General features: G+C 38.8%; 1 protein-coding gene across 1 annotated transcript in view; it reads right to left on the bottom strand.

Annotated features, from left to right (window-relative positions):
* Positions 1 to 270: 270 nt before the first annotated feature.
* LOC121411067 (basic leucine zipper and W2 domain-containing protein 1-like) overlaps positions 271 to 13,002 on the bottom strand; it is a 30,726-nt gene continuing 17,994 nt past the window's right edge. The window contains exons 7-15 of the mRNA XM_041603554.1: positions 9,143 to 9,252; positions 7,645 to 7,731; positions 6,310 to 6,393; positions 5,882 to 5,947; positions 4,337 to 4,417; positions 3,683 to 3,754; positions 1,987 to 2,047; positions 1,164 to 1,286; positions 271 to 510 (exon numbers count right to left, since the gene is read on the bottom strand). Of these exons, the coding sequence (XP_041459488.1) occupies positions 452 to 510; positions 1,164 to 1,286; positions 1,987 to 2,047; positions 3,683 to 3,754; positions 4,337 to 4,417; positions 5,882 to 5,947; positions 6,310 to 6,393; positions 7,645 to 7,731; positions 9,143 to 9,252 (743 nt within the window). The 3' untranslated portion in view covers positions 271 to 451. The remainder of the gene's footprint in view (positions 511 to 1,163; positions 1,287 to 1,986; positions 2,048 to 3,682; positions 3,755 to 4,336; positions 4,418 to 5,881; positions 5,948 to 6,309; positions 6,394 to 7,644; positions 7,732 to 9,142; positions 9,253 to 13,002) is intronic.

Here is a 13,002-nt window from a genome sequence, read left to right as displayed (position 1 = left end):
ACTTGTTTGTTTTCTCTTCATGATTGGGTGTGAAATGATTTGTCTTTTGATATACAAAAGGTACAGTAAAAACCATTTTCAATTTTTTGAGAAAATGACATTGCATTGATTTTTTTTTACCATTCGCTATGTAGAAATGCTGCTCACATATGACGTCACAAATGAAATAATTAAAATTCTAATAACTTTTTAATTCTTGATGGGTTTTTCTAAAACCTTTGGCAATATTTTTCATAATTTTTTCTGACAATTTTTACAATAATTTTGTTGTCAGGGTGAATTTCCCTTTAAGGAATAAGACAAAAGGCTTCCTGAAATAAACTAGAAGCAATTGCAACGGAAGCCTCAATTTAATACTATTTGAGGATTTTGGGTCAAATGCAATATCAAATTACAGGTGATACATGATAACAGTATGACATTTGGAATAAGGCATTGAAACGCTCAAGGTCTATTTTTCTTCTTGATCTTGGTCCTCTTCTTCATCCTCATCATCATCTTCATCAGATTCTACATTGACAGGGAATATAAATAGAGAATACAAATAGGTATAATATTGAGCTTCTATTAATCAAATCCTTTTTATGACAAAAATATGAAGTCCGTGACAATTACATTTTCTCAATTGAAGAATATTTCATTACCATTTGAAAATATCTTAATGAGGTTCCCATGACCATGATACACTGAATGCTTTTGTTAAAAATTTGCAGATGCTACAACCTTTCACACTTTTGGCCCTGTTTTATCAAAATTCTCCAGAACATAGTAAAAACTTGCTTAGGAGGGGGGGGGGGGGGTGGTGTATCTTTCACATCCAAACAAGTCTAGCCAGAGATGATATGGATTACAAATGTTCCTACTGTTTTCTATGTTTATATAAATTTTGAGACTAGTTCAATAACATTTCAAAGGTGGTGAAAATTAGCTTGCTATAAAGCAAGACTTAGCTGAAATATGGTAGATCATGCATAGTCGTAGATATCATACATGGGAAACCAAATATTTAGTTACATCAACAAAAAGTGCATATTGTTTCTCTCGTGCCATTAGCAGCTGAATATAATAACGTTACTTCCTAGGAGGTCTGTAATGCCAATTAATTTCACTCTTATGATCTTATTGCTGATGAAAGAAAGTTTTTTTTTCAAGTAAATACATACCTTCTTCAGCAGTGTTAAGCCAATCAACAAATTTCTTCATCTGTTCATTGAAGTAGGCCTTTCCCTTGAGATTGTTGTTACACTTGTACCACTTCAGAATCTCATCTTCAGACAGTACATCGGCTATAACAGATTAAAGCAAAAAAGAAAGAGAAGGTCATAGGCCGGTTGCAGAAACATGTGCTTCAAACACAACTCATAGAATAACACACAAGTCTAGAATGTGTTCTTCTGATTGCTTAAAATTAGGTTCCTATTGATTAGGACCAAGAAAAACTGACTGATGTGGCCAAGTGATGCTGCCAATCAGTGATTCATTTTCCTCCATACCGGTAGCCACTGAAATAGAGAAATACATGACTCACTAACAGAGTCAGACTTTGACAATTAATCAGTTTAAGAACTAAATTTCAATAACATTTTCAAAATTATAGCCAAGTGATACCATGCAAAAAAGATTAACATGCAGGGCTTCTCAAATTTCTTGCATGAATTAATCAAAACGTAACATCAATATATCTTTGTCTGAATGTGGCCATTTTGTTCTTCTTGTAAGGAATAAATGCTACTATAACATGATCAGAGTTTACTCTCCCAACAGAATGAGCTGGGGTATGGAGGACTGAATTTGGGTTAGGATTGAAGTGAATAATTCGCTTATTTGACTCTTAAATTACCTGCACAGCAAAGGTGTTCTAAATTCAGAGTAAACCCAGATCATGTCAAAGTGGACCATTTTGATTTTTATGCTGTTATCAGTCAATCAACTTTTGTCCTAAATACTTCTTAACTATAATATCAAATACTTAAAAAAATAACTTACATGAATAAAACCAGGTGACCATCTTGCTGAACATTTTCCTCATATTAGCATGACAGTATTCCTGTAAAATAAAAACATACATCATTTGAATAGCTAAAGATTGGACAACTTTCTAGTGATGTCAATTCAATTTAACAAAATTCTCATCTTATTGCAAGCTACATATATCTCAGTAGTGCTTCTAATTTTGCAGGGAACATATACACACCATACCTGGGGTCCGTTGCAGAAAGAGTTGCAATCAAACGCAACTCAAAAAATCTAGCGCAACTTGATTTTCAGCCAATTTTGCAGGCAACATACACACACCACACCTGGGGTCCGTTGCAGAAAGAGTTGCAATCAAAGCACCCGCCTTCTAGTATTGCGCTTGATATTTTGACTTGCGTTTAAACACAACTCTTTCTGCAACAGGCCCCATATGGTAAAGCGATTCCCTTTTACATGAAATCACAGTTTAACTATTACCACAAGGTGATTTACGAACCATGAGTCTCGCCTGATTTTGCAATCAATAAAATATGCAATATGATCTTTTGACCCTAGATGACCTTTGACCCCATCATTACCCAGGATCATTTTACCAAGTGTAAACACAATTGATGCAGAAATAAAAAAGTGAACATTTTGAACAAATACGTGACCTTTGACCCTTAAATGACCTTTGACCCCGTCATCCTCACCAACATGCATGTGGTATTATTACCAAATGATCGCTTGAACCAAGTGTGATCAAAATTGATGGAGAAATAAAGAAAAAACAAAAAAATAAATTGAACAAAAGCTTTAAAAAAAAATTAACATGACCTTATATCATTTGACCCATAGATGACCTTTGACACATCATTCTCATGGGCTGAGATGTGGAATTACCCCAGGATCATATGCACCAAGTATGAACATAGTTTATGCAGAAATAAAGAAATGAGAGCAAGTTGAACAAAAACTTCAACATTTTTGTAAGACTAACAGAAGTGATTACTAGGTCTCTGCCGAATTTCGTTCATGCGAGATAAAAAAAACTGAAGAACTATTATCTTCAAAGTAATTTTTGTTTCTAATATGGTAACTATCATAGGAACTCGTCAGGACAACTTTCTGCTACATAATGTCAAGATACTATGTAACCAATTACAACAGAAACAATTTTTTTCATCAAAGTTAATTCGTCATAATAACTGACCTTATAGACAAAAGAAGTTACTCTATGGTCTTTTTATTTTAGTGGAGACAATGGCAGAGTGGGCATTCAAAGTCACAACTTCACAATCGTGAGTCCAATACTCTAACCACTAGACTGCACCACCACAGACATTCATTTGTCTAAACTCCTTTCTTCAAAATATTAATTGAAGCGCTGAGAATTGTACATCAAAAGAAGGCATATTATCTCTCACAAAAAAAAATACAAAAGAAGCCATGATCATTTAAGTGGTGCCTTGTACATATCTGTAAAATTTATTCAGACTTAGTACAATATTACCTTAATCAAAGACATTCAGTTAATATGTCATGCACATCTTCATCCTAAAACAGATTTATGCGTATAATTGGTTTACAATTACCAAAACGAAACAAGAAACCAAATAAAAACATCTTTGCCATACTGATCATCAGGATCCTTGGCAGTGTAGCCTCGATGGCTTGGGTATATTCGTTGAATTACTAAATTGTTATTACATGAGAGTAAACTTGCCTGCATCTTCAGCAAAAGTTCAGCTTCAGTGCGTTCATTATTAACAAAGGTCTTGAATAGTGGCATGTATTTCTGCAAGATAACAAGAATAAATCCACTAAAACATTTAATATTATTCAGACAATGATTCCCATATGCTGATATCTACATTGAGTATTTGAGCAGCTGACTATTGATCAGTTAACCGTAAGGCTTCAACTGTTTCCAAAAATTTGCAAAAGATTTTAACTAGGTTTTTGTTTTGATAAATATGGCAGAAATATGATAAATTGCATGCTCATCACTAGTATTGAAATAATCATAATAATCATAATAATCAAACATACATAAAATCTGATCTATGGATTAACAACTGTTGTTCACAGTCGATGCATACTTTTTTTCCTTGCACCTGCACGATGGAATGACGCTAATGTTTAGAAGTGTGAAAACATTGGGTTACCACAAAAATGAAGGTATGTAAAATGAGAACCTTGCCTTTGAAATGTAGTGGTAGTCTCAATTTTAAGCTCAAAAGCTAGGATAGTAAGAACAAAACTCCATCAACATTGATTTTTCCCCAAAAACTTGAGATTTTTGGTCTCAACACCCCAGTGACCATAAGCTGCAAGATTAATAAAGAACAGCACTTGACATGTGGTTTAGGTTAATTACCTTGAAGCATCGTCCAACTTGTTCTGGAATAAGCTCCTCTTTTTTCGGCCATTCATGGGAGTTCATCATAACCTTCCAGAGCTGATGAAACATGACAATATAAATGATACACAAATACATCAATTATATACAAAATCACTAAAATGTGCTTTTGTATATCTACACATATAATCTTGATGCATTCATATTAACTTAGCTGACAGGGTTTCTGACACAAGTTTTTGTAGGTCTTCAGGGTGATGAACGATTAATTAGTGTTGCAATGGAGATTGCGAAGCTAGCATGCATGCAAAATTTGGTTATGGTTTGCTTGTGTCTTAAACAGTGCATACAATATACAGGCTGGCACACTATATCTCTATCACGGGAATTGTGATGTATTTTCTCTCATTATTGCCCAAATCAGTCGGGGGGGGGGGGGGGGGGTTCTCAAGGCAGAATGAATACCGTAAATTTCAAGCATACATTATAATTACTGTGACTTTGCTCATTGAAATTGCACAAATATTCAAAAGTAATGATCATGTATGTAAAGATTGAGAAGCTCCATAGCAGTGCAGAGCTGTAGGCTACTGTAACAACCAGCTGATTGTACATGAGTGAAATATTTGTTGTTTTCTATTAATTAATGGACCAAATAGTAAAAGAAATACTTGCTGAATGGATAAATTCATGAATAGTCATGAACACGTCATAGCCCTATACTGGGCCTAGAAATGTGCTTGTAAGAAATATTCTCACTCATCATTCACTTCTGGACAATTCCATAAAATGTGTACGTCCTACACCATATATGTGGGACCTTCATGAAATTTTCCGTCTCTGATTTCTGGTTCCTTTAACAGTCTTTCATGCTCTCAAATGACCATGACATGGTCAGTTGTTGATTGTTTCAGTTTTCTATAAGCTGACCATGACAGATTCTGTTATGAAGTGAAGTAAAACTTGAGAACAAGGCAAAAGCGATTTTGTGTCTCGCCCACTTAAGAAAATGACCAGAAATATCGTGATTTGCGAGGGCACGCAACAGAATTCTATCGAAACTTCATTGTGAAATGACTGGGATAGAATAACACTTGTCATAAAAGCCTTGCACGTAAACTTTAATGTAAACCTGAAGATGACCTTTGACCTTACCATGTGACCTCCGACTGCAACCTAACATGCACGTCCCCCAAGTCCATCTACCATCCACGTTTGGTAGTAAAGTGACTTATGGTTGCGGAGTTATGTCGTAAGAGAGTCTGCATGTAAACTTTAACGTGAACCTGAAAATGACCTTTGACCTTACCATGTGACCTCCGACTGCAGCATAAGATGCACGTCCCCTAAGTCCATCTACTATCCAAGTTGGTTGAAAAGTGACTTATGGTTGTGGAGTTATGTGTCATTAGATTTGTGACGGACGGACGTCATTTGGATCCCTAAGTCTCGCCTTCACCTCTGGTGGGCGAGACAAAAATGGGGGTCGGATGTATAAAAAGGTTGATTATTTTACGGAATTGCCCATCTACAACTTTTTCATGGTCATTAAACAATACTTACCACAGCAATGATGTCCTTGCCAGTGAAATCATTCTTCTTCATAGTTTCCTGGATCACACTTTGTATCTAACAAAATAATAACAATATATGCTCAATCTAATTCAAACATACAAAAGATTAAATAGTTGAAATTTAAGATGCAACTTCACTCATGTACTTTATCTATGTGAATGCTGATAAAGCCATATAAGGCTCAAATGATGCATTAATCTCATTAACAGTCCTAATCCAACTCTCTATTTGAGGCTACTCCAGTCTGGTACATGAGCCTGCAATGAATACAAATTCCATATCTTTCTCTAGTTAATTATCTAATAGAACATATTGAGACTACATTCGGTCTAATACAAATCACCTTTTATTCAACAGCCCCTAAACCTTTGTCAAGGTAATACTAATATGAATAATGAAAGGAATGTGATATATACCTCTTTTATGTCTCCGGATTCTTCGAAGATCTCAGAAAGTTCTTTGTACAGTTGCTTCTTGCTTTCAGCATGAGCTCTAGCCCTCTTCATAGATAAAATATAAAGTGAATAATTACATTTCTTTTTAAAAAAATCAATTACACAGCAATTAAAAATCTTTATATTCAATTCATAAAATTTCAGCTGGAAATTGAGATACATCCAAACCAACTAGGACAAAAAGAAACCAAATTTGAAGAGAAAAACATCTGCATTTAACAATAAAATATAAGCTTGTAGTGTGTTGGATACAGGGAAGATTTTTAATTCTGATCTATAAGAGCAGCATTTGTGGAATCTGTATCCAACGACGCATGGGGGGAGGGGCTGCTCGTGTGTGGCGTCACAGGGTACAACATTCAGGTGTCGGTGGTTAAAATGCTTTTCTCATATTTTTCTGCTTCGTTTAGAGACAACTCGTTCTGCCAAACAATTTGTAAACATAATATTTTACCATCTGTTTTAGGGAGTGATTTTCCACGATCGTGGAAAACGGACTGAATTCACGGAAATGGCCTATAGAAACGGAAAGTGGCATTTCAAACGGAAAATCACGGAAAACATAGTTTTCCTCAGAATACACAAAATAGCAACAAAAATTACTCCAAAATCTAAACAAAATACGAATATTAAATGGCCACAAAACAAGATCTCACTTCACTACAAAATTTCTAAATCCAAACATCGTGACTGCTCTTCACTCGATCGTACCCCTCGCCCTTCCCGGCTGCACGGCCATATCGAACACATTCACATGCAGATCATGTGTTGCTCCCCTCTACGTTTGAAGATAACAGCACGATCTTCAAATCCAAAATGGCGAATAGGATGAAATCGTTGACTGCTCAAAACGATGTCCAAAAAACCCCAAATTATTGATAAAACTTAATTCATACGCAAAATGAGGCTAAATATGTGAAAGGTGAGGATTTATTCATGCTAGTTATGTTCGTAAAAACATTTTTTGTACCTGCGTAGATCCGATTAGAGCGGATTCTACTGCGTTGTTGGTACAGTGGCAGATACAAATTTTGACCAGCGTGAGCGTTGTTACTGTTACTGAATGGGTAAATGGAATCGTTGATTTTTTTTCTGTACACAAAGTCTATGGGGAAACGGAATTTCCGTTTTCTGACATGCTCAAAAGGAATTTAAGATTTTCTGAAACGGAACAGGCAATTTTTTGAAACGGAAAATCACTGTCCCTACTGTTTACACCAACCAATGAATTCCCTTAATATTGAAAAGGAAGGCCATCAACATTTCTTTTATTCACAAAACAAAAGTATTTCCTACCTGATACTTTGCAAAATCAGTCAAACCCGCTTCTGTGAAAATATTTTCAAAGTTGGCTTCACTTCTCTTTGATATTGGCATAAGTTCCTAAGGAGAGAAAAATAGGTAACAAGAATTTTCATTTACTTAACATCTAAAGGAATTAAATAATTAGTAACTTTTCACAATAAACACAAGTTGTGCTAAAGTAGAGGATGTAAAAAATAAATCATCGTCAACTTTCACTTTTTCATATTTAAGAAAACTGTTCCAATACAAAGGATTGTTCCTGTGTTCTTGCATTAAAGATATATATAAAAAAAAAAACAGCTGAAACCATTGGGGCCAGTTCGGCAGACATTTTGAAAAGTGGTTGGAAAAGTTGAAAGAGCAGCGCCTATAGAGTACCAAAGTGTGATGTCAGTTGCCATGGTGTCATGGCGGGCTGGTTCTAAACAGAGTCGCTCCCGACATTCGTCTGCACACATTTTGGCTCGTCTGAAAATCAGGTTGCAAGCGATCATTCCGATAGCAGCCATTTTCTCCTGCAAAAAACACATGCTTTCATTCCGGGTTCATTTGTTTAGAACCAGGCCACCATGAGACCTTGGCAACTGACATCATCACTTCGGCACAAAAATGACAATACTCTCATCTTTTTTTTTACATATCAATTTCACATCATTTTAAGCATCATTTCAAAGACAATATTAGTCAAGAAAAATCTTATGACATGATTCCTAATTCTACAGGAAAATCAACGTGTTACTCTCAATAACTACATAATTTTTCTTTTTTTTATTTCAACATTTGGAGCTAATTCACAAAGAAATATTGCTGAAATGAACGTCACAGAGATAAATAGCCCCCATCCTATTTCTAAGGTTTTTTTCAAAGTGACATGGGCGCAAGCACATAATACGCGTTGCAGTAGTTAGATATGCAATGGATATTTCTACGCAGACACAGCTCTGTCATATACTTTATCTGAGAGATAATATGTCCTCTCAGAATATCAATTTAATTTTTTCATTTTAAAAGAAAATATTTTTGAAGCAAAATGACCTCAAAATACCACCCCAACTCTTTCTGCAACGGCCCCATGGGGGCCGTTGCAGAAAGAGTTGCGTTTAAACGCAAGTCAAAAAATCAATCGCAAGTCCCAAATGCGCGCTGTTGATTGGTTGAAAATCAAGTTGCGCATGATTTTTAGAGTTGCGATTGATTGCAACTCTTTCTGCAACAGGCCCCAGTTCTTACATATAGGTGCAATATAAACAGCATTTCAAAATCAATTCGAGATAATTTCCTCCATTTATTCACATATGCAATCAGAACTAAATATTTCTTCACATACCGAAGAGCTTGGTGAATTGGATCTAAATAATTATGATACATCATTTAAGAAATAGAAAAATAGAAAACATGAAAACTTCTTTGAAGTTGGTCAACAATATATCCTATACAAAATAATTACATTATTTTGATACATATATGCTGGTAAATTGCCCTTACATACCAATAGTCTGTTGTCAAGTTGTGCCTTACTCAGCACCCCAGCGATGCTGGCCATATCCTTTTCCTTCAACCATACTGCAAACATATCCACTGCAAACTGCAAGGCGATACCTGCAAATAAATGTAACTATAAATTGAACACCACTCATAATCTTCTCATTATTTATACTAAGAACATCACAGTAACAAGCAGAAGTGATTCCTAAAAAAGGTCAATTACTAATGAAAAAAAAATCCAATCATCTAGAATTACTCTTCAAAGACAATGTTTCATCATGTCAAATCACGAACAGAATTTTACACCCACAAAATCAGACAAGCTCAAGAAGCATCAATGATCAGATATGAAACATTTTCTCAATTCGAATAAGTCCAGAAAACAAGATTTTTTTCAAATTAAATCAACAAGAGTAAAAATAACTAAATTCACTGTAAATGGCACATGTAGATGTGATTACTTCGACAATATGCTGTACTATCTTACAAAAAAAATTATCCTGAATTTCACTCTACAAAGAAATATTCATGTACAGAAACTTTTATAAACACTATCAATTCATGATAATCACTGCTTATGAGTTTTGAAATAGGTAATTCTTTTTAAAAACAGATTATGAAAATACTTACCTGATTTTCTTATTTACGAGATAACTCATACATCTACTTGATTTGCTAGTTCAGCCCTCTGGACTGCCATACCCGAATAGAACTCCCAAGGATTTAAAAAGCGCGAGCGCGCCCTCTCCCGTTCAGGCTTACTACCCATGATCACCGCGCAACTAGCGTCCATCTTCCTCACCTTTCGCAAGCCCATACGTTGAAACATGTTGCTACGCAAGGCGGAGGGTCGGTGGGAGGGTATCAAGTAGATGTATGAGTTATCTCGTAAATAAGAAAATCAGGTAAGTATTTTCATAATTTACTTCAATAACTCCATACATCTACTTGATTTGCTAGACCAGCACGGACTCAAACCGTAGGGAGGCATGTTTTCAATTGTAAGCCTAAGAAAATTTAAAAGAAAAAACAAAAACAACGAAATTTAGGAAGAGGGGGAAAAAGCCGCAGCTGCTTTAAGCGCCGAAGCAGCAAATCTCGCCTCGCTGGACGGAATGTCCTTCAAGTAGAAAGAAGTGAAGGAGTTAGTTGAGCGCCAAAAGGCGGCCCTCAAAAATGTCCTCGAGAGGAATGCCCTGTATACTCAGGAATACTAAGTATCATGGGCCCTCGGCCTAGTGTCAGGAGAACAACATCACCTGCTGACTAGAGCGTAAGAATCGAAATTTGTTGAAAATTTCAACAAGAATCGTGATCGGAAAACTGAAGCTTTTAAGGCTCAGTAAGTGATCAATCGACCAACCTGAGAAGGCGAGATATCTCAGAACCCCTACCGAAATTTAAGCGTGCCGCTTGCTAGTAACTAGCATGCGACTAGCAGGGCACTCGCTTAATAAGCGAGTGCATGCTAGCGAACAGTCCCTGCTCGCTAAAAGATCGCTTAACTATTACTCTGCACGCATATCACACGCTTATTAAGCTAACCGCATGCTAGTTACTAGCATGCCGCAAGCTTGCGCAAGCTAGTCGCACGCTTCCCGCAAGCTTGGAAATTTCTGTAGGGGAAGCCTCCGCGTGGGAGAAAACGCCCAGAATTCGATATCTGTCTCAAATGCGTGAGGGCAGAAATCTGCAGAATTCTGATAGAGAGCTGTGGTAAAAAGTTACTAGCGGTCCGAAGGGGACCAGGAACGACGGAGAGTAGGGATTTAGGAAGAAAACCACTCGTAAGGCAGACAAGGGTCGAGAAAGCGACTGAGTGCCATCCTGTTAATAAGGAATGCCGCGGACATGTTGCCTATGTAGAATAGAGCAGTCTGGTCAAAACAGCTCAACCGGGCGTGTCAGGGATACAGCGCGGTACACATCACGACAAAAGTATGTTAGACCGAGTGATCGAGAGAGAACTCAGGATCCCCTTTCTCCCATACTGATTGAAGCACCCATCTGAGGGTGCAGTGCCCGCGGTGGAAGAGGTGGCTTGGCTCAAGCCACCATCGCCGAGAGAGCCCGTGAGGCTAGGCTGCGATGGCTGTCCGCTGGGCGGGGGAATCCCTAGCAGCAGCAAGTGTACGCCAGAGGGAGCTGGCGAAAAAAAAAACTGTCACGATATTACCTGTAAACGACCATCAAGAGATGCTCTAAACGAACAGACATCGCCAGATATGATACCTCAACCGTTACATTCCCAACGGAATCGAATGAGGTAGCAACGGCCCTGTCCTATCAAGTTAGGGACGGAAACTGGCTAAGAGTGTCGAAGTCCTCGCTTGAAGAAACAAGCGAAGGAGACTTGAGGAAGTAATCACAAAATTTCCATCAGTCTGCGGTGAGAACCAGTTGTTTATGAAAACAGTCACAAGGCCTGTTTCTCAGGTGATCGTAAGAGCGAGCACCGCCGGCGCCGGTTGCGGCAGCGTGGAACAGTCCGATATCGGTAAGATAAGGAGCTCCAAAAAGCTGCGGGGGGGGGGGGGGGGGGCGGCAAAAATGACGCCCTAAGCAGCGGGGGATGAGAATCTAAATTTCTAAAAGAAGAACTCCAGTGAAGTAAATCACTTACATGGAGAGGCTCATCCACAGTCGGCCGAGAGAAGGCGGGTCGTAGTGATCGTGGTTAGGAAGGCATAAGCATACATCCATCCACTGTTACATCATCCTCGGTCGTGCGGTGACCCTGGCCACATGCCTTGCATGGAAGGAGGATGAAAGCAGCATGCGGGGCGACTCGAGTGTGCCGTGAAAAAATTTCTAAGAAAGAAGCCGATTCGACTAACGGGCACGGTAAAGACATCCACCGTAGACCACTCCGCACAAGGAGGGAGCGGCGGAGACGCCCGCAAGATTGACCCACATAGAGGGCAGTCTATAAGATAAACAGTTAGAGCTCGACCGATGGTCTGGCGGTGTACAGTTTGGTGTGAACTCGCCGACCCGGTACGGTGGGTGTGCCCAGAAAGTAGGCATAGAATGCCGACAGAGAATCCTGGGGCTTTAAACAAGTTTGAACGCACGTACATAGCCAACAATCTCATGAGATGTACGGCGGTTACTTTCCTCCGAGATGATGTTTACCCAACCGGGAAAGACTCGGGGAACAGCTGTGAATGTCAACAGGAGGGATATCTAGCATATGAAAAGCTGATTCCTTCCACGTATTCGGTGCGGGTGCTGCCGGCGGTGTCCGGGGGACGACCGGTGATGGCAGCTCGGGCAGGGTTCGTACGAGCCGCCCGAATACGAGACAAATAGGTTAACATAACCATAATGCATCGGGTGGTGAAGGCATAGCGATTATTAAGCACAGGAGAACTTTTAATCGCCGTGACATTCAGATCCGATATACATACTCATAAGCTCGGAGAGCTATGAGATAGTGAGACATACCGCTGAGCGGTGATGGTGCTCATATCAGAGTCGCCCTCTCTTCAGCGGCGATCGCTGGAGAACGGGTGTCTGTACTATAGCCCTGACTCTGGCGTTGCAAGGGTAGGAGCTAAGTAAGACAGGGCACCCTTACTTTCGAATAGAAAGTGAGGTTCAGGCCAGAAAAGCGACGGTCCCGTCGCCTGGGCGGACGGTCCGCGGACGTGATAGGTTGTCCTCTCAAAGCAGCCAAACATTCTCACGAGAGAAGTGCGGCATGCGGTATGTAAGAGATTCATACCTCCAATCTACGGGCCCGCTTAGGGGGAAGAATGGAGAGGGTTACCGCTGAAGGAGTCGTCGCCGTATGTGAGCTTGACGTAGAGGGCGAATTCGGGAGTACCTGCATAATAATCGCCCCCCCCCCCTGCCTCTGCC

The sequence above is a fragment of the Lytechinus variegatus genome, chromosome 3 (assembly GCF_018143015.1).
Source record: "Lytechinus variegatus isolate NC3 chromosome 3, Lvar_3.0, whole genome shotgun sequence".
Classification (NCBI taxonomy): domain Eukaryota; kingdom Metazoa; phylum Echinodermata; class Echinoidea; order Temnopleuroida; family Toxopneustidae; genus Lytechinus; species Lytechinus variegatus.
This window is presented reverse-complemented; position numbering and strand designations above follow the sequence as displayed.